This window comes from Malaclemys terrapin, chromosome 6 (genome assembly GCF_027887155.1).
Source record: "Malaclemys terrapin pileata isolate rMalTer1 chromosome 6, rMalTer1.hap1, whole genome shotgun sequence".
NCBI classification, from domain to species: Eukaryota; Metazoa; Chordata; order Testudines; family Emydidae; genus Malaclemys; species Malaclemys terrapin.
Window position 1 is genome coordinate 87,400,488 of NC_071510.1, and position 26,678 is coordinate 87,427,165.

General features: G+C 42.2%; 2 protein-coding genes across 4 annotated transcripts in view; one reads left to right on the top strand and one right to left on the bottom strand.

Moving 5' to 3' along the window:
- The window catches only part of CERT1 (ceramide transporter 1), a 156,087-nt gene extending 130,286 nt beyond the window's left edge, over positions 1 to 25,801 (bottom strand). The window contains exons 1-2 of one of the 2 annotated variants that reach the window (XM_054032583.1): positions 25,397 to 25,801; positions 20,121 to 20,255 (exon numbers count right to left, since the gene is read on the bottom strand). In XM_054032583.1, coding sequence (XP_053888558.1) covers positions 20,121 to 20,255; positions 25,397 to 25,492 — 231 coding nt within the window. In that variant the 5' untranslated portion in view covers positions 25,493 to 25,801. The remainder of the gene's footprint in view (positions 1 to 20,120; positions 20,256 to 25,396) is intronic. The other variant, XM_054032584.1, reaches the window with a different exon arrangement.
- A 116-nt stretch (positions 25,802 to 25,917) lies between these two features.
- POLK (DNA polymerase kappa) overlaps positions 25,918 to 26,678 on the top strand; it is a 106,082-nt gene continuing 105,321 nt past the window's right edge. For both annotated transcript variants that reach the window (XM_054032582.1, XM_054032578.1), the window contains exon 1: positions 25,918 to 26,104. The gene's annotated coding sequence lies outside the window, so the exon portion shown is untranslated. The remainder of the gene's footprint in view (positions 26,105 to 26,678) is intronic.

A 26,678-nucleotide genomic window follows, 5' to 3' on the forward strand; every position in this document is an offset into this window, starting at 1 on the left:
CCAAATGACATTGTCATGAATGGGGTTATTGACCACACCGGTATTCTGGGGGACCCTGCATACTCACTTTTACCTTGGCTTATGAAACCAGACCCTAATTTAAGAGGACACAGCAAAAGACAGTTTAATTACTCTCAGCAGATGACGAATGGCTACTGAATGTGCTTTTGGCAGGCTGAAATCCCATTGGAGATGTCTAGAGACCCATTATCAATGCTGTCCGCATTACTGTGGCTTGCTGTGCTCTTCGCAATTTTTTGAAGCCAGAGGTGAGTCATTTCCCCCTGAATAGACCTATGACCGCAAGGGGCCACTGAATTAGTATGCTCAGCCAGAAAGTGCACCTTTCACGGATGGAGCTGGATGCACCCGGGCAAGTCAGAGATGCTTTGTGCTTCCACCTTATGGACTTACGTGGCCCAATGGAAGAGGGTGAAATAGTACTATTATGAATGTGTTTGGGAGAGGGGCTCATTGATTGTGGTGGGTTTCAGTACTATGCCATATACTTATGAATGACATCGCCACTTGTGAATGGGGGGAGGTAGTCACAGTATGAATTGATGTAAGGAAAAGATTGAAGTATGTATTGCTATAGACAATTGTATTGCAGGATAGGCTTTGCATACAAATTCATAATTGTTCCTGATCATGTGTTTACCTTTATTATTTTAAATATACATTGTATGATGTGAAGCAGTGACAGCAATAAACTTTCTTGATGAAATAAAAAAAATTTATATAAACAATATATTAGAAAAGTACAACATTCATCAATTCCCAGACAGACCAGCTGCCATTATCACATCAAAACACCAGTAACAGAATTTTACAGAAAAAACAAAGTGCATGAACCAGTGCAAATAGTGAAACCATGTACAGGACAGAAACTTCCTACCGTGGCATGTCCTCTGGTCACCTGTTCTCCTTTCCCTTCTCTCCCCATTTGCCATGCACTTGGCAGTGTGGGAGGGGGTTGGAGGCATCCACAGGGGAGGGAGTGAATATGGAGGGCTGCATGGGGCAAGGCTGCCCTGCCCAGCCACTCATGGAGCCCGACTGCATGTGCCACCCAGTCCTGGAGTCTTCTAAGCTGCTTTTGGACTGCAGCATTATATAGCAGGCAAGGGACTCAGGCTGTGGTGTGGGTGATGCAGCCGTAGCCTCTACTCTTGCAGTCATTAGGGATATCAGCCACTGAAAGTTTTCTGCTGAGCTCTGTCCTATTCCCTTATCCTGTTCCAGAAACTGCGGTGCAAATGCGTGCTTCCACACTGAAACCCTGGCCTCAATCTGTACAGCCAGCCTGAGTCTTTCCTCTTGCCTCTTGGCATGCCTTTCCTCTAGCCACAAGTCCCTCTGTTTTTGGTACAGGACCTGCTTGTTGGTCTTGTCCAAAACCTCAACCCTAAGTTCATCAGGGAAAGACTTCCTATTCGAATGGTCCATGAAGGTACACTGGCCCAGGTTTCTGATGCAATGTGTACAAAAGGTGGAGGTACTGCAGCCAGTAGAGGTCAAGGGGTCTGGAACAGAACAAGACATGGAGTGTTACTGTCTCAAATAGCTCAGTGCAGGAGCACAGAAAAATTCCCTTTGGAATTTCAAGGACAAAGTCATAGGCGCTGACTTTCCAAAGTGCCAGGGGGTGCTTGACCTCCGACTCTGTCTCAGGCCCTGCCCCTACTCCACCCCTTCCAAGACCTCACCCCTTCCTGGCCCTGCCCAGTTCCGTCCCCTCCCTCAAGCGCCACGTCCTCACTCCTCTCCCTTCCCTCCCGGCCTCCTGCATGCCGCAAAACAACTGGATTGTGGCATGCAGGAAGGGAGGGGGAGGCACTGATCCATGAGGCCTGCTGGCAGGCAGGAGGCACTGAGGGAGGAGGGAGAGGAGGTGTTGATGGGGGGTTGCTGGTGGGTGCTCAGCACCCACCTTTTTTCCCCCCGGGTGCTCCAGCCCTGGAGCACCCACGGAGTCGCCTATGGACAAAGTGATACTTCTCCAAACTGTACTTCTACATGTTGTGAGAGATGCTTCAGACCACAGAATGTCACTGGAGACAGCTTGATTAATTGCAGCAGAAGTGCACACACAATGATGAGTTAAAAATGCAAAGCTGTTTGGTTTTAGAAAATTGCAGAATTACTTGAGTTGGGGGGGGGGTGCGCCATCAGTGGCTGTGCTACAAAAACTTTCTCTATTATTTCAGGCCTTCCATATTTTCAAGGACATAACAGTTCTTGTGGTGCCTAGCTGGCAACGGGAGATGTTATTCCAAGTTGCGGGTAGGAAACTGCAGTTTATGCAACCGAAGTATTCAAACATAGTGATTGAATAGCACATCTGAATGGAGTGGGCTGGTCAGCTACCGAGATGGCCCTGGAAAATACACCCCTTCCCCAGACTATGATCGACTGGAGTGCCTGCTTCAGGAAAAGTTTGCAGCTATCAGCACCTGGGAATAGGTCAGAATTCATGAGGGAATCAACAGGATGCTACATTAGCTTCTACATGACTTACTCTGTTATGGCTGCATGCAAACACGCAGAACTCCAGAGCCTTCCTGCTCTCCTTTACCCCTGGCATATTTCTGGGTAAAATTTCAAACCCAGTAGTATTTAGGATTAGATTTGTAAATCAAAAAAATTTCCACATCTCTCACCCCCACATAGTTCATTGTTTCCAGACAACTCAATAGACTGCAAAGTAGCATACTTATAGGCATAGCAATGCACGTTTATTTTTAAGGAACAGGAATGGCCCTAGCAAAAAAAAAAAAAAATCTGTGCCTTTCCAGTAAAAAAAAAAAAAAAAAACACACTTTAAAGGTTTTCACCATTTGTATTTCCTGGTTGCAAATTTTAACTCCACAGAGTGGTGGGAGGGAGGAGGGTGCCAAGGTGCTGGCATACAATTTGCTATTAGTGGGTACACACTGCTAGCTGACAATTTTCATAACTTTTGCATCAGTTCGTAGAGCAGAAATCCCTCCCATTAGTGTATTAATAGACATTAAAACTGAGCCAGAAACTTACCAGGCTCGGGCAACTTCTGTCCATCTGTGTCTGCTGCAGACTCTGTGATGGATTGTTCCTCAGAGGGCATCAAACAGCTACTCCAAGTATGGACCTAGAATGTGCTGCTGCTCCTGCTTTAGGACCGGTTTCAGCAAAAGCGTCACTTCACTGTCCTCACTTGCTGCCTGCTGCTGGCTCCCATCATCTCCCATACTGGATTCTGGGACCAGCAGGGCACCTTCCCAGCTGACAGGTCATCACACACTACCACTGACTCTGCCCAGCATCCAGGTCATACTCATAAAACAGGCATGATGTTGGCGATCTGCCCGAGGTGCGGTACTAATCCCTGGTTTTCCAGTATTCACTCTTGAGACACTTAATCTGCTCTCTGCATTGGTCACCCGCCTGGTAAATTGCAAAACTGTCAGCTTCTTTGCTATTTGCTAGTATGCGTGGGCATTCCTGGTACTCTTACTAAAGTCCACTGTTTCGGTGGCTTTGCACCAAGGATTTACCAAAATCTGGCTGTGTTTCCATGACCATGAAGCAGCACTCTTTGCAAAAGGCTTCTTCTGTTCAGTCTCCATTGCAAACATAGAATGGTGTGTTTGCAGTGCAGTGGTCAGAAAATAATGGAAGGTTTAATGCTGACTCACCGAGTTGCTGCTGCACACCAAGGGGGGTTGCTTCCATTTTCACTGGAGTTGGAAATTTTGGGGAGAGAAAGGACAAAGGAAGTTGGTCCATGGGATGGTGTGATACCTTTGGCAGAGTCCCAGGACCTGAGTCAGGAATGGTGGGAGAGGGGGGAGGAGAAGATGGGGCTGCATCTACACTGCAAAGCAATATGGCTTGAACCCTGTGTCACCGCTTTACTCTGGCTCAGACCCTCCATATCCGCAGGATCCTGGGAGTCTAGGTCTGAACCAGAATTGTAGAGGTGTGTGTGTAGATGGAAAAGGGTGTCTGGGTTCCAGCCAGAGTCTGAACCCAGGCATACATTGCAGTGTAGGCATACCCTAGGACACCGTTTCTCAAATGCGGCCACCCCAAGGTTTTTCTGCGGCCACAGCAGTTTCCTGGGCAGTGGGGAGGAAGCATGAGCCCCCCCCTTCCTCCCTGTTGCTCCTGCATGGGCCATCTCTCTGAAGGCACAGGTGAGACACACAATGCTTAAGGAGCAGAGTGAGGTGATAAGGAGGGAAGAGAAGGAGAACAGCAGGCGGGAGGAGTAAGGAGGCGAGTGGCGAGCCAGCAGCAGGGCGAAGCGGGCGGGGGGGGGGGGGGGGGCTAACTGCGCGCAGGAGAGTGAGGAGGTAAGCAGGGAGTGGTGGTGGTGAGAAGGCAAGCAACGAGGCGTGTGGTGGCGGGGCCCTGGCAGAGGAGTAAGGAGGCAAGTGTTGAGCCAGCAGCAGGGTGAGTGTGGCTGCAAGTGCAGGAGTGAGGAGATGAGTGGTGAGCCACCAGTGAGCTGGAGTTCTTGCAGCGGGCAGGGAGCGTGTCTGTGGCAGGGAAGTGAGGAGGCGAGCAGCGGGCGGGCGATGAAGTGGGACACAGAAGGCAAGCCTCAGGCGGGGGGGGGGGGGGAGGTGAGGAGGTGAGTGATGGGTGCATGGGCAGCAGGTGGAGCCCCCCTTTGGGAAGGCTAGCTCCCGACTCTACCCCTTCTGACCGTATTCCCTGGAGCCATAAGTCCAACCCCCCCCCCGCCCCCCCCCCCCCCACACACACACATGCCTGGAGGAGCCCCAGGCTGGCTGAAGCATGGAGTGCTCCATCCCTCATCCAGAGGAGCTTCGGGCTGGCCAAAGCCCCGGGTCCCACCCCCCCCCACCTGCCTAGAGGAGCCCTGGGCCAGCCGTAACCGTGTCTCCCCTCCCCAAACCCAAGCCACCCAGTTATGTTTTTCATTATTATTTGGATTTTTATTATGTCAAAGCATTTTTAAATTTACTTCAGAATTGTTATACAGACAACCACTTTTAGCAAAAAAGCAAAAGAAACAATACAGACAAGAACGTGCAAAGTACCTTATTTCTGTTTCTATTCTGTTCGGTCCAGTAAAGAATAGAGATAACTGTGCATGATTTTTATTACTGAGTCTGCAAAAAAACCCCAAACCTTACATAAATAAACTAAAATGATTTGGATGTATATATGTGTACATTACTTTGTTAACTTTAGGAAAAATAAATAATTTTAGGAAAAAGTGCCAGTGCGGCCACCAGCAAAAGCTGGTGGTCGCACTCCGAGGACACCAAAAACTTTGTTGTGAGAATCCCTGTCCTAGGAGACTTGTGGAGTGAGTAAATGGATTTCTCAAAGACAAAGGACAAGCTGACACCTCTAGTCATGTGTCAAAGCTGACTGGCAATAACCTGTCCAATGACCTTATTTAGCAACAAAGCGGGGCAGGAACAGATCAATCTGCATTTTAGCAAACACATGGAACCTCTTTTACCACAAGACTCCACATATTCTTCCTCACAGCAGGAAGGAACTTTATCTAGGTGGCGGAGAAAAACAGTTCTCCCTCTACTTCCACATAGGGCTAACTCTCAAGAAAATGCAATTCATAGGGTGACTGGACTATAATCTTAAAGAGCAAAACCACCCTCTCTCTCTTTCACTTAAGACAACAAAGGAACCGGCCCTTTCACTTTGGGGGGGGGATTCTGACCTGAGAATTTGGTCAGCTATGTTGCTGGAAACCTGTGGTAAGGATTTTACCTTGAACTAAGGCTAGCTTGTTAAGTTTTAGCTACTACTTATCTTTATTTTTCCTGTAACCATTTCTAACTTTAATACCTTATACTTGTACTCATTTAAAACCTCTCTTTGTAATTAAATATATATTTTTTTCTATTTAAAATAATCCAGTGTTGTGTTTAAACTAAACTGCCTGGTAACTTCAGTTAAAATAGCAAACTGTTGAATACTGACCCTTCACAGGGGCAACGGACCTTTAATACCTGAATTATCCAGAAAAGAGCAGGATAGTGTCGAACACACAATTTTGGGGAAAACTTGGGACTGGGAATACGTTGGGGTCATCCTGCAAGCAGTAACAAAGGCGGGTGCAAGCCAGAGTAGGACTGGAGTGTTTCTGACAGGCTGATGGGATCACAGTCGCTGGACCAGGGCTGCAACTATACAGATAGTCAGGGACCGGCATGCTGTCAGGCTGTTTGGAAGCAGCCTAGGTTGGGAGTACAACAGCAAAGCATTGTGAGGCACCCCAGGTTGCGGGGCAGGTGGTGACAACACATCACTGGTCTGGATTGTACCCCAGAACGTGACAGTGCTGTGCCTGTGTTTTTCCATCAGTGAGGTTGCAAGTGAGTCAATATCAGAGAACCTGAATTTTCTATCTTTGCTATTCTTCTCTCCCCTTTTGCATGGGTTTGTCTTGTTTTATCTCCTTAGAAAACTGGATCAAACTTTAACATCAACAACAATTCCAGTCCATCTCAACTAACTTCTTCTCTTTTCCCCCAAAAAGGACAGTTATTACCAACTTTTTTTTTTAAATACCATCTAAAAAAACCTGTCAAACAAGGGTTTCCCCCTTTAAAAACCTCTTCAATTAATAAAATTTAAAATGTTAAAATAAAAACCTTACTTAACATTCCAAATACTTGAACTGTTTTTCCTCCCTCCCTCTCCCTCGTATCTTTAACAAAAAGTTTTTAAAAAATAATAATATATTTGCCATAGTACTAAGCAGGCTAAAGTCTCTCTATGCCAAAGCCCAAACCTTAGTTAAACTGTGTAGTGCTGGACAGTAAATGAGTTATATTAACACCATAACTCTTTAAGCCCATATATTCCATCTTAAGTTAATACACCACCTCTCTGAAGCCAGGTCTTTTGAAGCTCGGCCATGGCGGGAGAGACCCACTGTCTACTAATAACCAGTTCCTGACCAAAGACCCTCAAACTGCATAAAGGAAAGAGTAAACTTTTCAGGAAGGTGCTAGTTCTGAGCTGAGGCAGTTATGAATTTGTGACCATAGAAGAGAGACTCCTTTGTGGGGCTTGCAAGGACTGCTTCTGTCAGAGCCTACATTAGAGTTGGGGTGATCACTGATAAGCTCATTGGCATGCATATATATTGTTTTTAATGTGCTTTCCTCTGTAGTGCTTTTATCTTAAGAATGAATGAAATAGGCTTGCACAGGAAGTGAGAATGGTAACTTAACTGTTGGCAATTGCTCTGTTGATACTATCTGAAGAGAAGGCATAAGAAGCCTGCTTAGGTAGCATGTCTTTTGCTGGGAACACCACAGTGAAGGCAGGGAACTGTTCAGCCTAGAGATACCCTGGTCAGGAGGGAGCAAGACATGTGTCTACACCCAAGATAGGTGACTGCCAGGGGAGCTGGAAGCCTGAGAGTGGATGCCCTCATTGAACCACTAAGAGGAAATACTGGTGTAGCTGCCTGGAACTGTGATGGTTTTCAGACCTTTAGAAGGCCAAGCCAAAATAGTCTACATAAGGAACCAGACAGAGATTAAGACACTTGGCTAAAGTCTAGAATTGCTAAACAAGGAGTTGAAGCCAAGCCTCATGAGTCACAGTTCAGTGCATGGCCATATCGCCATCCTTTCTGCTAAATTTCACAAGGAATGAAGTAGTCTTTACTCAGATTTCAGACGGGTTGCCATATCCAGAAATGCTGGTGTAGGAAGTTTGTGATAAGATCTTGTGAAGTGCACAAATATACTGACAGAACTCCATGGAACAAGATACCTGAACTTAAGGACTTATGGCTTCCAGGCCAATGCGCCTTCCCCAAAGCTACAGAGTTCCTTCTGGAGGAGTGTTCCTCTCTCCTTAAGTAGCAAGCCACCAGGGACAAGCTCACAGGAGTTTGAAGCCAGTCTGCACAGCATAGTAATGAGCCAGGCTTGAGCCCTAAGCAGAGCCAAAACCAAATTCCAATAATTTTAATCTTTAGATATGGAGTTTCTTCTTGGTGCTGGACACTAGACATCAATAGGTGAATTCCATATGGATACTATGTTCCCCATTTTGTTTCTGTATGCAAACACCAAAATAACTGAAATTCCAAAAAACAGTCTTTTTGGCGGGTTGGATGGCACATGAACCTCTTGATCAAAAGAGCATACATCTTCACACAAACACTACCCTGGACCCCTCCACCGAATGCTGAACTGGCATGCCAATTCAACAATGCATGTGAATTTTAGAAAGGATTGAAGAACAGGATTTGAATAGAATCCTGCTGCAATTTCAATTCTCTAATTACAATAGGTGTTCCATAAACTATAACCTGCTTGTAGTACTTATTTTGCAGTACTTAAACTAAGGTACTGAGTGGGAGGATTAGAAGTCTGCAGGGAAATTAACGCATGGGGATAAAGTGTTACCAGGACCAGTGTACTGTCCCCCTCTCACTCCAAACTCAAGTGACAGCAGCTATGAGACTAGCTGCTGATGTAAGTAGGAATGAGGCAGGAAGTCTGTATGTACAATTTTCCAGCATATAACATATTGATAAAAAAAGCAATGCATTATACAGCTATGAAGGCACAATTACAGCTTGACACTTTTACACCATAATACAATAGCATGTATAAATGTCCTATTAAGGCCAGAAAAGCATTGTTGAATTAAGTATACACAATATGATCCATGATGGGGGCCGGAGGGAAAACCGTTTTCTTCAATGAAATGGTTCCATCCCTGCAGTTTTATCTATATAGGCAGTCTTGACAAAGGTTGAAAGTTAGTGTGATATAAATATTTCACAAGAACTAGAATTAGGGAACTTAATACATTTGAATTGACAAGGAGAGTGTGGGTGGAACTGGTGGAAGCCTTGCTATGGAGTTTTATTGTAACCGACTCTATAAAACTATTTAACTGCTGAATGTCATCTTTTTTCCATATTTCTAAATCAAACATATATAACACTATAGAATATTTAAATAAAATGTCCCCAAGCTAGAATCTTTTCATAAAATACTCAATTTTCACATTTTTATCTCACTGTCTCAAAAGCCCAAGTATTAACATTCTTATTCCGACACAGCATGAATAGGTTTCTGGAAGTTGTGAGTATATGTATCCATCTATCTCCATGGACTCATTTACCAAAGCCTTCAACTAGCTTATAGTAAGAGATCTATGCACTAGACCATTATTCATCTTATTTAAAAAAATAAATGTTAAATACTACATGCTTTAGTGCATCTAATAAAACAACTATCAGGAAAAAATACTGTGAAAGAACAAAATTATGTTTTACAAAAACGTTGATTTCTTGTCAAACTTGTGCCCCTCTCCTTTAAAAGATTTTACAAAGTCATGACATGGTAAAGGAGCTTATCTTGGTCTCTGATGTAATCAATGGGTAACCATTAGTTCAATTCTCCTTCCAAATACATAGGTGCTATGGGGAAAGACTATATTTAAGTTAACTACTTGGGAGACAGAGGAGAGAATTGCTTTTGGAAGGTAGGGCTCTACACCCAGAGTCATAGGTCTAGGCTGAACCTAAAGTTTAGAAATTCACACCCTCTCCTCCATTTCCTTTTCAGCTCATATTTTCTTCTGCAAGGACATCATGCTTGAACTTCCAGCTTATTCATGCTTTTGGTGTTGAACTAAATGGTCACAATCCACTACCCTAAAAAGGAAGATATCTGGAAATGTGAACATTTAGCTGAAAACTATGGAGAGAAATTACACAGGATCTGACAACGTAAACCGTAATTCAGTTCAAAGTCACGTTCTGAACCAGTACCATATGTAAGAATATGGAAGAAGGTAGTATAGCTGGCATGCTTATTTGCCTGTTGAAAACCAGAATACCTAAAGGTACTTTAGAGGTGTGCTTATATCCAAGACATGGAAAGAAACAAAGATGTAGGGTGTTCTTAAGGTACACATTTCTTTGTGCTTACTAACTTTGATATTGTCCTTCAATAATAACCTGGCAAAGAAAAATCTGGAATTGTGCCCTTTTTGCTCCACTATGATGGAGGTGTTCAGATAGCATGGTCGTGAATATAGTATATATACATACACCCCACAGAATGTTCGAAAGGGTTCCACTTCTCTCCTCCCCTACCAAAAAAAAAAAAAAAAGGCTACTTTTTAAAGTTAATATGGAGACTGGGCTTCCGCTTTTGCTGGAGATGTCCCCAGATAACCAGAATACACATACGGGATCGCTCTGGCAGTTGCCCGAATTAACAAGGTATTAAACTTTCAGACAATGACTACAAATCATTTCCATTCTTAATTACTCAATGTGGGATGCCCAGACAGGTGGGGGAAAGATTGGTTTTAAGCTTTATTTCAAGATTCTTCAGACAACAGTTATTATAACTAACCCTAAACAATTTCTTCTGCCCTTTTAAAGGAGAGCCAACAGACAAACCAAGTTCCCCAACAAGGGATATACAAAAAGGGGGAGGGGTTGCAACCCTACACTTTCATCTGCCTGTTTAGCAGCACTATGGTTTGTTCCATTTCAGGATGCCTAGTCCAGGAATGTATTTTACATCTCCAAAGATCATCTCTCTGCTCCTGCTTGAAGGAGACTAGAGAGGATCACTGTTTTTCATAACAGCTTAAAACCTCCCACACCCACACTCTCCTTTTCAGATCCCAGCAGGAAAAGCAAGCATTTGTCCTTTCACTGAGAAGGTTAATTCTTTCCTCACGTCTCTAAGGATGTGGTGTACACATTCTACACAGATCCCCCAGGAGTCTGGATGAAGGTACACTTGACAGAACATAAAAGCCCCACCTCTATCCAGGAAAGAGTCTGCACGGGGGGTGTTTGCCTAGCTGATGAGGCACTCTCAAGGAAAATGGCTAAATAGAAGTGGGTGATGCAGGGGCACATATCCACCACATGCAACCATTAGAACAGTATATGGTCAACGACAAGGTAAAGGAAAACCTGAAGAGGTAACAGAGGGAGTGTCACAAATCTACTTGGTGGCTAGACATTACCTCCGCTGCTAACTTCTCTACGAAAAAACTGAGAAAGGACTGGGTTTTCCATCCCTTTCCACGCTTGGGACAGAATGGCTGTTAGACCCACCAATGCACCAGGAGGCAAAATAAATGTTTTTAGTAAGGTCTGGACTCCACAGGATGGGTTAGCTACCAGGAACATCCTTAAACTGGGTAACCATACCATCACAAGCATTTGAAGAATTAACCTGAGGTAGAGTATTCTTCCACACAAGATACATTGGTGGGATGGGAGCACAAGACAATATAAGAAATTAACATCCAGGTGGTCCAAACACTGACAGCACCTGTTCTTTTGGTGGTAATTCAGCAAGACTCACTATGTGTTTAAACTGATTTTTCCTGCGCACATAATGCAACCCACATACCTTTCCCAGGGTACACTTAGTTGGATTGGCCATGAGTTCTCAATGAGACTCAGAGGCCAAATATGGAATTCACAAACAAATGAAGACAACCATATAATCTAAATAAGTTGCTCTGTATTGCAGGTGGTCACAGAACAGTGTTCAACCAATCCTTGGAACATCACAGGGGCCCCATGGAAGGGTCAGGAAGTGAAGTAACCAAAAATGGGGTTAAATACATTTAAATCATAGTTTCCCACTTGCCAATCTAAAATCACTTTGATTTTAATCAATCCACCCTGTTTAATATTGCCAACGGAAAGTACCACTAGCAGCAAAAGATGGAAGACAGAGAATTATATCCTGGAAAGCAACAATTCTAAAGAGGTCTCAGGGGTGTCCGTTAGAAAACTGAACATGAGCTCCTATTGGGACGCTGTTACTCTGGCCTGGTCTACACTAGAATTCGAACCCTAAGCAGCATAGTTAAGACGACCTAAGTCCCAATGCAGACAATGCTAGGTTGACAGAAGAATTTTTCCATCAACCTAGCTACCAACTCTCAGAGAGGTCAATTACCTCTGATGACAGGAGAATCTCTCCTGTTGACATAGGTCATGTCTCTACTGAAGTGCTATAGCAGCACAACTACTGTGGCTTATCTGTGCCACTGTAGCATTTTCAATGTAGACATATTCTAAACAGGCTAATGCAGTTCTTGGATGTGTAGATGAGGAATATTGACCAACAGCACAAAAAAGTAATTATTATTACTATTATTTGTATTGCCATACCACCAAGGAGCCCTAGCCCTGGACAAGATCCCCAATGCACTAGGTGCTGAACAAACAAAATGATGGTCCCTACCCCAGAACTTACAATTTAAATATAAAACGAGAAAAGATGGATACAATCAAATCAATGGAGGAGTACAAGGAAACAATAAGAATATTGGTCATCACACAACAGCCCAACCGTTGTCGAGTTTTTTGTAGGCATCGTGTCAAGTAGACTTTTAAGGAGGATGAGGTAGCTTTGCAGATGTTTATGGGAGTTTCTCACAAGTGAGAGGGGCAGTACTGGAAAAAGCACAAAGGTGCTTGCCTGGAAATTTAACAAGTGGTGATGGAGGCTAGTATTCTACATACCTCTTGAACATGCCTCAAAGTTAGTTGATTTGAGAGAGCTGCATTTTAACAATGAGGCTGCAATATTTAAATTACATATTTTACTAGTCAAGATTTTCTTGTAAAACGCCCCCAGCCACCAGAGTACAGAATCTCTTGTCCTGCTGATGCTGGGGAAAGTGATTTCTGCCAAGTTAGTGTAATGTTGGTCTGTTGGCACCGGGAGCAAATCTGACATGTCTGGAGCTTAATGCAGGAGCCTCTATTGCATGACACTAAAAGACACATCTCTCTTAGCCAGTCTTATTGGGGACCTCAATGTGCATGGTTGCAACACATACACACACACACACACACTTCGGAAAAACTTTCTGTATTTGTAATAGTTTTATTAAGACAGTGAAGTTACCAACACTCCAACCCAGCAAGGTCGGAAGAGAGAAAACAGAATGAGCTGAGCATCCATATAGTCACAGCAACTCTTGCAGAACAACCTGAAGTATTAGTTATCTTGCCCCACACAGTCATCACCATCACCACCAGTGGTCATTATCCAAACATCTCCCAAGGCATACAGGCTGGGATACAGCTTTTATAATGTGTTACACTGACGCCACTATATCCAATGCATATTCAATAGGAATTTCAGCCCCTTTTCCCTATTTCATACTAATATTGGGGTACCCTTCCCCCCATCAGCGATTAATCTTTTACATATACACATCCATTAGTTACCATGGCATTCTCATGATTTGCTGATGTCCCTAATTTAAAACATCCTAAATTCGTATAGACTAGCATCTTGGGGTTACCTGTCAGCTGTTTGGTCATTACAGCATTCTATCTTGTGATATCTTATGATCTACGTTTACTTTTGATTCGCTACTTATGCTAGGGATTTTGGGCCCTATGCCTTTATTAGTTTAGCTAAGCAATTGTTTTACAGGCCTTGTGAACTACAGGTTCATTGCATTAGGGCCTTAACTTATATCTATGCATACACCTATAGGCTACACATTTAATACAGTAACAGACCAATTTTGTAATCTGCTCCCCCGATTTTACTAACCAAGTGCCTAATTTCTTTAATAGACATAAGACATTTATAACTAAATGGGAAAATTTCAGAGTTTAGCTTGCAAAACGACTTGAAAGTTCCTGCAAAAAAATTAACTTCCTTGCAAGAATTTTTGTATTCTTTGCTATTAAATATATCTGTATATTTTAGATTGTTAGCTTCTTGGGCACAACTATTTGTTTTGGACAGCCCAGAGCAAACTGTCAGCACTTCAATAACAGTTAATTTGTCCTTCCCAGCCCAGCTTCTGCTGCATCTTACAAGTAATGATTTCTAGTATTTAGCAAACCATAATTTATTATGAAAATGAATGCGAATTCACAGATTCAGCAGAATTGAGTACACGTGTGTGAGGAACAAGCCTTGTTTAATCACAAACAGCTTTAATAGTTACGCAATGATCAGGATGTTAAGTATACATTTGAGGCTGATAGCGCATGGGTGAAGAGTGTTCCATAACAAAAATCCTTTGGCCTACAGCAACCAGGAGGATGACGTACATTTCTGATATATAACATGTCTGGCCTGTATGTCATGTGTTCTGACAGATTGCTAGTACCAAAATATTCTGATTCTGAGCATTCAGTCAAATTTAATATTTAACTCTTTCAATAAAAAGCTAATGTGAGAATAAAAAGGAAACAAAGTAACACTGATAGCATAAATTTCTTGTGTAGTGGTCCATGAGTGGGACTCTTAAGTGCTATGATAATACATATTTTATTGTATGTAAGTAGTGGTCATAACAAACAACTTTGGCCCATTTAGTACTAAACTATATCCCTCACTTTAGAAGAAGTTTTAACACATGTATGAAGTCAAAACAACGCAATATTGAGAGAAATGGCTTTTTTCTTGAAAGATACTAACTGCAGTCAGTCCAGAGTATTTTTTACACTATACAATTTATCATTAATTCCATGTGTGAATTGTAGAGTAACTGTTTATTACAGTAATGTGTTTGTAATTAAAAAACATTCTAAAATAGAATGATTCTGTAAGTACTTGTGGATTGGGACAATTTGTCCAACATAATCTGGATCAGTGTCAGTTATTTTTCACTCCTTACTTAAGAATTAGTTTAATTACTACTATTGAAAAGAATCCCTCTCCATATCAATGCTATCCCGAGAAAGCAGACGCAATTTTTGCTTTCCAAGCACATCACCCAAAATTGTAGTTAACTAATTAAAAGTCCATAATCAATTTAAAATTCTCAGTTCTCCAAACATCTACCTACCATAGCTATTAGTAACACTTAAGCACAGTAATTCAAAGATGAAAACAAAATTTCTCATTTTCAGATTTTGTGCATAACAGCACTTTGCCCGTTTCCCTGTTGCTGTGTGAAAGACTCAAATAGGAGAGAGAAACATTTTTAAAATAGGAAAATATGATTGTTAAACAAAAATTGTCCGGGGCAGGGGCTCATGTAGAAAGCTTCACTTGCCCCAGTGACCCAGCCCATCCTATCCCCAGATCTCCCTTGCTCCCACTCTCATCCCTTCCCTTACTTTTCTCCTTAACCTCTCATTCTCCTTTGGCTCTTTCCCCTGATAATACAAGCATGTTTTATTTTCTCTCATCTTCAGAACCTACTCCTGACCCCCACTTGCCTCTCAAACTACTCTCCCGTCTTCCTCTTATCTCTAAGGTCACTGTCTACAATCACTTCTCCAATTCTATCCTACACCTGCTCAAATCCGGAAATATCCATTTGGTTATTTAAGTTATGCCTTAAAACCTAGACGTCCTAATCACCTTCTACTTCAAATAAGCCTCAATCTAGTTAGTGATTTTACAACCCATATATTCTCCATTTCTAAATTAGTTCAGGGCCTCTTTTTAGTAAAGAGGAGGCTGAATAAATGCTGTACCAAACCAGGAAAAAATTAATTGTTTACTTAAATGCTAAATATTTGTTAAACAGGTTTTATATATATGTATTATATATAGGTTTATTTTTACAAATTAAGGAGTTGGAAAGGAGTTACTATTCTTTAGTGTAAATAGTAATTTTTTTTGTACACAAATCCACTGCTTTGATATCTGAGCACATGGCATTGCTCTATTCAAGATTTTTCTATAAAACACACCACTGTAATAACTAAATGTTAAATGATGGTTGCATTTAATTTAACTGTCTGACTGCACAAACTTAATCAAATCTACCAGTGGACAATGGTCATAAGTGTACATTTATCTTTTAACTGAAATTTCTTTATTAATAATATTGCTCATTCAGGAGTTCAGGGTGTGCAAGTTGGAGAAAATTAGCCCCCAGATTCACTTAATGGGCTACCTGGAAAGTTTATCCTTATGCATCCTTTAAATGCACTTATAAAATTGCTTAATTTCATCCTGAATAAATTCAAGAGCCCATTTTTCCCCATTGTATACATTTTAAAATGAAATACAAGAGACAACTTTAAGGAGATTAGAACTACTGATAAAGTCACGTTTCCCTTTAAATTTGCAAACTTTAATTAATCCAAGTCCTGAAATTGTATTTTATAAACAAGACTGCTTAAAAAGAAAATGCAAGTCAATCTAATTGTTGTTCTGAGCATATTTTTTGTTTAACAGTAGTTTTGACACCCCAAGTTCTTATTTTACTAGTAAAAAAGTAGAAATCATTCAAGAGTTAAATTATATTTTCAAGTTGTAAAACATGGAGACTCTGTGAAAGGAATTTATTTCTCACAGGAAACTCATCTGTATGTGTTCAAATTCACAAGTGTAGGACATCCTGTCTTACTGTTTAAAAAGCCAGTCTATTTAAAGAAGAATTTCACTGTGTCTTCCTATATTTCCTTTCAGCTTTCACTGTTAGTTCCCAATAAACAGCGGTAACTAAGACCATACTGTAAATAAACCAGAAATAAATCAGCTCATGAAAAGGAAATCAGAAATATAAGCTTGCTGAGAAACTTGAGTATTTACCAAGTCTGTAGAAAAAGTTGCTTTTGATAACCATTAACATACTAGACTTTAATGAAGAGGACATTGTCACCTATTCCAATCTCTTGGTATCCTTTGCAATACCAAATTATGCCGATTACTCATGTCCCACGTGCACTCACTGCAAGTGTCTAAATCTAAAACATCTCTCTTTACAATACAGAAATATGACAACTAAATGTTACAAAAATATTAAGAATGGTCCTTGGTACTTATTCATTAACTTCAGGGTCCATTTCACAATTTTCTTATTGGTTGGTCACAATAATCTCAGTGTAAATATAAGCAAAAATTGAGAAAAATATATAGAACGGCATGAAAATTTACAAGTCTTGTTTGGTCTTCCAAATGGAAAATAAAAACAGTTTTGCTACAATAAAATATAGCGATCACTGCTAATTAAAACAGCATGATTAATAAAGAAGCCCATTTGCAGTGAAGTTATAGATTATTTGGAGCAATGATACGGCAGTCAGGTCTTGCGTGTATCAGTTACTTCTTGTAATAAAGTTTAGTAGTATATGGCTATTAGAGTTTAAGATTCACTGAAGATTTCTCAAACATGACATTTTTCCAAACGTTTAGTCAAATCATCTATTCAGCTCCATGCTGAAGGGCTCTTCTGACCATGCACACACCTCATAAAATGTTATAAAATGGGCATATTTTAATTCTGACGGTTTTCAAAGTATTTTACAAGCTATATTATATGAAAATAACTGCAATTTTAGTAGTAATGCAATCCTTGCTATTAGAGCTAGGACTATAGGAATACTGTACACATTCTGCTGAGCCATATGACCATTGAGAGCTGGTACTGTGGATATCTAACAGCAATTTGTCCTTCTTTTGCACATCAGCAGTGATGGTACGAAGCACAAAAACAACAGAGGCCAACTGTAGAACAGAACAGAAGTCACCTGGTCAGTGTTCGAAGAAATAATGAGGCACGAGATCTAATTGTTAACCTACAGTTCTGTTTTTATTTTTTTAGTTAGACCTCACAGAGAGAGGGAGGTCAGCAGCTAGAAAGGACAGCTCAGGAAGTCTCCACCGTCAGCAAGCAATGCTGGTTTGAGGAGGGCTGTTTCCCCACTACAAAGAGAACTAATACCAGCAAAAGCACTCATAAGGTCTATTCTATATACTAGCATTGCTAGCATCTAGAAGAGATAAGAAGAGGGGGGTTTGGAGGAAGAAGTGACTCCTTTACTACCATGTTATCAGGTCTCATTGCTGGTATTGTGGCTCTGTAACCAGCATGCACAACATTATTATTGTCCCAATACTGAAAGCTACAATGGAAGTACTGCCATAATTCTGGATAGTTACCTTCTGCTCTTAAAAGCTTACTGATCAATGAAATGCAGTCATTCTGAACCAGAAACACTAAATCCTTTGTAAGAAAGAAAGGAGTAAAAAAAAAAAAAGTCTCCTGTTGAAACTGCAGGCAAGTTTTGAATAGGCATGACTACCTAAATGTGAATTTGCACCTTTTCTTTCAAAAAAGCATCATGGAAGTTGTCCTTTAATAACAAATACTTTACGTCTCATACCAAAGATATCACCTATTAGTATAGTGCCATCTAGCATTATGCTGAGGCAGTTCTTTCAATATCAATTCCAAGGAATAATTGCCACACTCCACTTCCTGCATTGTTGTTTGCCATTAAGAACTTGTACACAACTATTAACTATGCCTGACTTATGAGATCTGTCAAGATCATGACACACTAAAGATAGGCTAAATTTAAAGCCTAATAGAAGTCTGTACAACTAGATATGCCTAATAAAGATTCTGACTGCGTCAATTCAGTATCATCGGCAAACACTCATTGATAGTGAGAAGTCAAGACTTCCACTTTCCACTGATGCAATCATAGACCAGACACAGCAGAGAACAATTTTTGCTGATACAAAAATTCTCCTGCCCTTCTTCATCTAATAATTTATCTTATCAGCTAATTTTTTCTATAGAGTTTGAGTCTAAATACATAAGCAAACTAGCTCTTTTGTTGCCATTAAAAGGAAATATGAGGGCCAACAAAGATTTCCTTGCAGGTAGCTATTTATAGCTGATGCACATTTTAGATTTCTTAATTTGATTGACATTCAGTTGCATTTTCTACCCTTATTGTCTTAAGAAACTCGTGATTGAAAGAATTATAAATGTAAGTTATTGTCATCCACGTGCAACCTCATTCTACTTTTTATGTAACAAGAATCCCTTAAGAATCCAAACATTATTGTGCTCATCCAGTTCTAAAAAGCCTAAACATAATGTGAATAATGTAATCAAAGTATTTTATATTGATGAAACAAAAATTAGCCATACTAAATTGTAATCAGAGAGTCATATTTTGCTCAAGATCCATGTCATCGATGCTCAATCCACATGAGCGGGAACTCTTAAAATATTACCCAGTATCCAAAATGAGAATCTACCAGCCCACTGCTTGGCCACTTGCATTTTAGATTATGGATGTTCATAACTGCCAAACATCCAAATGGAAAAGTCTTACCTTCTCAATCTACCTTTCAAAATTAGTACTTTCTATAGTTAATCCAATTAAATACATTCAAACTGCAGCTTTTGTGACAGGAATATTTATAAGTAGTAAAATTCTCACCTCACCCCCACTTTACAACTACGAAAACCAAACATTCTGTTTCTTGGGCTTGCAGAAAGATTAAACATTGCTGCTTTTGTCCAATTATATACTACAAAACACTAACTGGTATTTCCCATATCACATAACTCACTCAAAGGATGACAAATATTTAACTGAACCCATCTAACATCATCATTGCAAAGTTGCTGCACATTTTGTAGCTCTCTCTATAGTATTAAACCACATGAAACCATACAATAATATTCCTAAAGCTAAAAAACAACCCACAAGGTTTCCAGGCTTGCTGGAGCTGCTTCACTTTTTTGAATTCTATTAGATTCTAATAACCCATCACTGTAGTATCTGAGTTCCTTCCAAGAGTGCAATTAAGCCACATGACTAACATTCATCCTATGTTTTCTCATCCTCTTGACAGGGGAGAAGTGCGCACAGTGAAATGTTTTGTATTTTTTAATTTAATATTTCTACATTTACATGAATGGACATGAGCACGTGTGCGCACACACACCCACCCTGTGTTTATGTTAGAGAAGGCAAGGTCACAGAAACATGTTGCACCTGGAGCAGAAAGTAATTAGGTTTGTGATGGGCCTTACTTCCCATGGGAGTTCATTCCACAAGCTTGAGACAACTCTCAAGGAAACTGTCTACTGCACAGATGACCTTTGCTTTTATTGCAGAACATTCTGTTGTGTCAGAGGAGTGAAGAAGTCAATCATGATCTCCATCCTAGATTGCATATTTATTCTTTATTATCTTACATATGTCCCCTGTTTGGTTGCAAACATATTGCTTTTAAACCACTGACAAAAGATGGCATACCATCACAAAACTCATTTTCCTTAGCCATTTACACCAAGCATTTTGTCCATAAATGTAATCTATCTATAAAGCTCTAGTGAAACATGAAAGACATGAACTTTGAGATAGTGCTTACCGTAATAACAGCCTTGCTCAGACAAATGGAGCCCCTGCAGCCATACTCAGTTTCATCTTCAGATTTGTAGTAACTTAGAGTGTTGTTTTTCAAAACTACCCATCGGTCCTGCCACCCATGAATGTAGTTGGTCCACTGTAGAGAACAAAGAAATAAATTTCAAAAAGCTGAGCAAGGTCTGAAAATAGTAAAAATACTGATGAGAAGACCCTTGTTTCCTTATTAAATTTTGTGATCATTTAAAAACTAGAAAAAGGTTTTCAAAGTTCTCCCCAAATTACAGATTTGCTATCCCCTTGATCAGAACTCTCATTTTCATCAATCATTTGTGTTGCACAGTACCTTAAGACATTTTTGCTTCATTAACAATAAGACTAACATTATGTCTTGTCTGTAGAAGCCGTATCTCATCCAACTAAAACAAAATGTTCATTACAATTAAGTGCACTGATGCAGAAAGAAGTTTAGTGAAAAATTAGAAACATTAATTGGTAAAACAGTTAGGTTTTATCTTTTTTAGGCTTAGAAGTTAATCTTTTGGTTTTAATGTTGCTAAACCTTCCATGTAAGTAGAACAGAAGATGAGCTTTCATAAGAACTGTTTCCGTAAGATAAAGAGAGTGTTTTAAAAAAGAGTCTCATTCTCTAGATCATATAAAGATTCATTTATATATTTATTCATTTATTCCCCCTTCACAGCACTATAAATACAGTTCTGTAGATTAAAAATCACCATTTTCACACTAGTAACTTAACATTTGCCAAAGTCTCAAAGTCACTTTTGGGTACTAACCCTATACACCCTGATTCATTAGCTGCAGATTACCAAGATACTCATAGCCTACTCTTAACCAGATTTGTCCAATGATGCCACAATTGTTTACGACATTGCATTCACATATTTATATGACAATGGAATTCTGTATTTAATATATTAATGACAATCCATCATACTTTTTTTTTTGTTTGGAAGTATGAACAAACTAACAAATTCACTGAATGAAGATTTGATCCTCAATGTATCTTGTATGTCTGATGTCTATCATCATGTCTGGACTGTACTATCTGGGTAAGTCTTACACAGTAACAATCTGTAAGACCCATGTCTGTTACATACAACATTGGGCACACACTTTGGCAAACAAGTTCTCACTAAATTATTCGGCTCAAAAGCAACAACCAGTTAGAAGAGGATATACTACTTAACGAGCAGTAATGGGAAAGTGAGTACAAAAATGTTGTTCGTAAACTTTGGTAAAATTGTTCTTAAATGTTTACTAGATCATGACAGTGGTTCTAAAATGAAAATTCTCACTGAAACAAGATGAGGAAATAATGAAAAATATTTTATGTTTCTGTCATTATAACAAAGGCAGGAGAATGGGAAAAGGGAAGAGAGTCTTTCCTCCACTAACACAAGTTAGATGATACCTTTGAACAGCTTTTATTAATCAGAATCATGTGCTTATGACATTGGTCTGATACTACAGAAAAATGTCCCAAATTCACCATCATGTCTTCAACATAGTACTGGACAGAAGAAAAGATCTCTGGTAAAGAAAATTCTAACTGTTTAAACAAGTGAATTTATTTACATGTGACACAAACTAAAAAGTCTGATATATCTTAAAATCTTTCCTAGTTTGTATCCACCTTTAAGTGATGAACAATACACACATTGTAAAAAGTGCTTTTCAAATGGTTAAAATTTCTAATCAGTAGGACAATGCATGGGGAAACTTAGGCATTCAAAATACATTTAAAAATCAAAAAGCTTAAAATTTAGCTTCTTTTCCCCTTACTTATGGAATAATGAGGGCTTATCCAGACTGAGAAAAGACCCAAAAATAGCTATTCTGCACTAGCAGCTAGTGTGGACACTCTTCTTCCACACTAAAAGTGCTTTTGTGCTGCTTAGGTTCAAGCACTCTTAGGGCAGGTCTTCGCTACGGGGTTGGGGGGGCGATTTAAGATACGCAAATTCAGCTACGCGAATAGCGTAGCTGAATTCGACGATCAGAGCCGACTTACCCCGCTGTGAGGACGGCGGCAAAATCGACCTCCGCGGCTCCCCATCGACAGTGCTTACTCCTACCTCCGCTGGTGGAGTAAGCGCGTCGATTCGGGGATCGATTGTCATGTCCTGATGAGACGCGATAATTCGATCCCCGAGAGATCGATTTCTACGCGCCGATTCAGGCGGGTAGTGTAGACCTAGCCTTAGTATAGAGTGACCACAAGGGAGTTAGTGCAGAATAGCTACTGCACTTTAAATTAACATCCTAGTGCATGGCTACACGTGCAGATGTAGAGCGCTGAGTTAAACCCGCCTTCGTAGAGCGCAGTAGGGAAAGCGCTGCAGTATGTCCACATTGAGAGCTTCAAGCGCACTGGCATGGCCACATTTGCAGCACTTGCAGCAGCCTTGGGAGCGGAGCATTATGGGCAGCTATCCCAGTATGCAAGTGACTGCAATGTGCTTTTCAAATGGGGTGGGGTGGAGTGTGACAGGGAGTGTGTTGTGTATATGTGGGGGGAGTGGGTATTTGGGGATCTGAGAGTGTGTCAGCATGCTGTCTTGTAAGTTCAAACCCCCATCCCTTCCCCGCCAACCCCTCTCTCTCACTCAAAGCAAACAGTAAATGTTTGCTTTTTCTTGGAGCTGCTAAGCAGCCGCTTCTCGTAACTCGAGCTCTGATAGGGCATTTCTGCATTCCTGCAGCCGATTTCACAACAATGACAAGAATGGCCACTTGATTTAAGGGGATTATGGGACATTTCCGGAGGCTGATCACAGTGCAGTAACGCAACACCTCGTTCACACCGGTGCCGCGGCTCTCCAGCAGGGGAACAGCAAATGTTATTCCACTCGCCAAGGTGGAGTACCAGCAGCGCTGTAGCTGCGGAGTCAGAGTGCTCTACGTCCCTTGCCAGTGTGGACAGGGAGTGAGCTAGGGCGCCCGGGGCTCCTTTATTGCGCTGTAACTCACAAGGGTAGCCAAGGCTCTAACTATTTTGCACTAACTTCCTCAGGAACTTCTTCTAAGGCAAGCCATAAACTCCAGCTTTTCCCTCCTGAAAAAATGATGAAATCCTGAGCACCTAAGACACTGCAGGGAATTCAAGGAAATACAACCTTTTATTACTAGTTTGGAGTCTTGTTTTGTTTTTAAAAGGCTTTTTTAATATTTAATTTCGATTTGCCAACTAAACATGTTATTATGCAATAATTTCAGTTAAACTCATTTGCCTCTCAGGTATTACAGAAGACATTAATTAACTAGCAAAGAAATTAAAGTTAGCCAGTTCTCATATAATACCTTCCAGCAGGTTCACTGCAACAGGTTTTATCATATTTCACAATTCAGATTATTTCTCATTAAGTGTTTTTACTTGAAGGTTAACAGGAAAGGCAATAGCTATAATATGAGCATAAAAACTACAAACAAAACTCTAAAAAATGCACATATTGCATGTATAATAATACATAGATGTTTGGGAAACACCTTGGGATTTAGCATAATGATAACCCATCATTAAGACCTAGAAGGCAATTTTTAGACTCCATTTCTTTTGCCAATATTAAAATGGATGGCATACTACAAACAAATATCAGATTTTTACTTTATGATCTGGATCGCCTAATATGGAGGTAACGTTGCAGAAATCTTGGGCAATAAGCCACATTTCTGAACCAAATCATGTAAAAAACCCACGGTAATGTACCTCCTGTCCCCTCCCCAGCATCAGACATGAGATCCTGCAGATCAGTGTGCCAAGGCCAGCCTCCTTTCCTCAACACTGCTCCCCTCTATGAGCTCAGACACATTTTTTTAATTGGAAAGAGTTCATAAACAGAGTCCTACTCCCTCAAAAAACACAGTACCATAGGTTTTTAAGTATACAGGGGATGTTCACAAGTCATGGGATTCTGAATCATGCATTCAGTTCTGGCTTAAACCCCTCCTTACAGTGTAGGGTGACAAAGAGATGCAAAAACAACATTTTAATTCTCTGGACATTTGGGTATATATTGACAAGTTACTTTCTGCTACTGAAATTGTTCACTCAGAATATTTAGTCTTTAAAATACTCCTTAAAACTGAATTCCCTAACCTCATCTCACACATGTCATAAACTGTTTTATTAAATTTACAGTAATAAAAAGGAAGGAATAGGTTTAATCCTCTTTCCCCCCCCCCCCCATCATAAACATAAGCAACATATTTTTTTTGTTTTTAAAAAAGCAAGCATCCGTGCAATTTTTCCTTCTTCTCCACCCGGATCTCCTACTACCAGGGATTTTTATTGCACTGTTTTGATGCTGCGATTAAAGGCCATGCCACTCCTCTTTGACGTATCCCTATTGATTAGAAGTGATTTGTATGTACACATCACATGCTGCTACTTCCTGCAAAAAAGTCTTGACAAGAAAACAAACAAACAAAAAGCTTTTCCTTTGCAACCCCAGGAACTCTCCCTCTTCCCCATACAGGCTCAGCGTGGAGTCCCACACCAGTCACTACAGGTATCATTACAACCTAGCCCGCAACATACACTACCTAGGAGAGGATTGCCAGGCTCCAGTCAAAAACCTGATGAATGGAGATGCCCTCGCTGCCAGCACTCACATTCTGCAGGAGAATTATTCTAGTTACAGACCTTACTGTCCCAAAATTTACATTTGGGGAGGATGAATCAAAGGGTGGGGATCGAGAAAGAAGGGACAAGGGGACGCTCATTCATGACGAGGATGCCTCCTCATTTAGGAAGGGAAGGAGGCGAGACTCCCCCATCCGTTTGGAGGATGGATTTTAAGACAGTCTCCACAGCCTCTCCGCGAGGAAGGGCTCCCCGCCCCGCCTGGTTTACAGGAAGGAGAGCCCTGAAAGCGGCGCTTAGCTTCTCCCCGAGAGAAGGGGGAGAGTTGGGAGTACTGCGGGGGTTCCCCTCGCAGCAGGGCGGGCTGGAGGGGACGGCCTCGCGGTGTGTGCGGGCCGTTACAGCCCCTCCCGCGGGCTGGGGGTGGATGTTTTGCTGCGAGTGACTCACTGCCAGTATCCCCCAGGTCAGGCGGCCGCTGCCCCAGCCAAGCCAGAGCCCTGTCTCCGCGGGGGAAAGGGGTGCGGGGCTGCCCCTCGGAGGGGTAACCCCGGCGAGACAGGGGATCCTAGCCCGATTCTGCCGGGCAGAGCAGGGGTGCGCGCGGTGCCCACCCGCAGGGAAGGGGGGGGGCTCCGAGTCCCCCGGGTGGCACGGCGGAAGGGGCTGCTCACCTTGCTGAGAACCCCACAGAGCTCAACAGGCGGCCCGGACTCGGTCTCGGGATCCTCCTCGGAGCCGGAGGAATTCCAGCTCTGGTTGTCCGACATGGAGACGCCGCCCGCAGCCACCACCGAGCAGGGAAACAGCGAGCGGCCCCCGCCCACAGCAGCCTCTTCCTGCCTTGGGAACGGGAGCGACGGCCAGGGGGGCTCTACCTGGGCGACACCTCTCGACTCCCGAGGGGGCGCCAGCCGCGCCTGCCCTCTCTGCAGCTGCCGGGGCCGCGGCTCCGTGACTCGACTCTCCGCCTCTGCCCTCACTGCAGCACCGCGGCCCCGACCCACGGTGAGAGCCACAGTGCAAGGAACGAGTGACTATCTCCGCTCAGAGCGCCACCGCAGCTGCTGCTGCCGCCATCTTACTCTAGGCAGGAGATTGCTCTCTGCCACTATTTACCAACTCCCCCCAGCACCACTGTGGAGGGGCGCTTTGCTTGCTGGGAATTGTAGTCTGGAGGGAGGGGCACGGAGTCTGATGGCGCGATGCATCATGGGAATGACCTCATGGAGCACTGCATCCTGGGAGTTGTAGTCTAGGGCGGGGGAAGACCTCCGCTTTTGATTTAAAAGCTAAGGACAGCCATTTTGGTTCGGTTGTGTGTCTTCTAATTACGGCGTCCCCTACTCCCTCCCCCAGTCCTCTACCCAGCGCCCGCCCAGGTACGTAGCTGCGGCTTCACTTCGGCTGTCAGTTGAGGCTGGCCTCCCTCCCCTCCCCCCAGGCGTGGTCCTTCGGGGAACAGGCTCTGTGTTTCCTCCAGTTACAAACGTTTCCCTTAACCAATATGGAGGCGGGGGAGGAGGCAATGAGAACACAGGAAGAGGGGGAGCAGCAGGGAAGTTAGGTGCCGCCGGCTCTGAATTGACAAACAGAGCAGGGAGAGCTCGGAAGTGATGCTTCTTTCCATCCACAGGTAAAACATGCCGCGCCTAGCCGCAGCGTCCTCCCGCCCCGGGCACGCTGGGCTCTGCCCACTTTTCGTGGGGTCGGTACAGAAGGGGCAGGGACTCACGCGGGGCACTGAGGAGCTGGGACAGAAAGAGGGAAACCAGCAGCAGCCAAATCACCCTCTGCCAAGTTCCCCCCTCCGTTCCAAACTGAGAGAGAGAGAGACTGGGCGGGGGGGAGGCCATTCACTACACTGTCCCCTGCCCTACTCAAAGGAAATGTGTTAACCTCTGAACTGCGGTTTTGAAATAAATCCTTTCTGCACCTATGTGTGACTCTGACAGT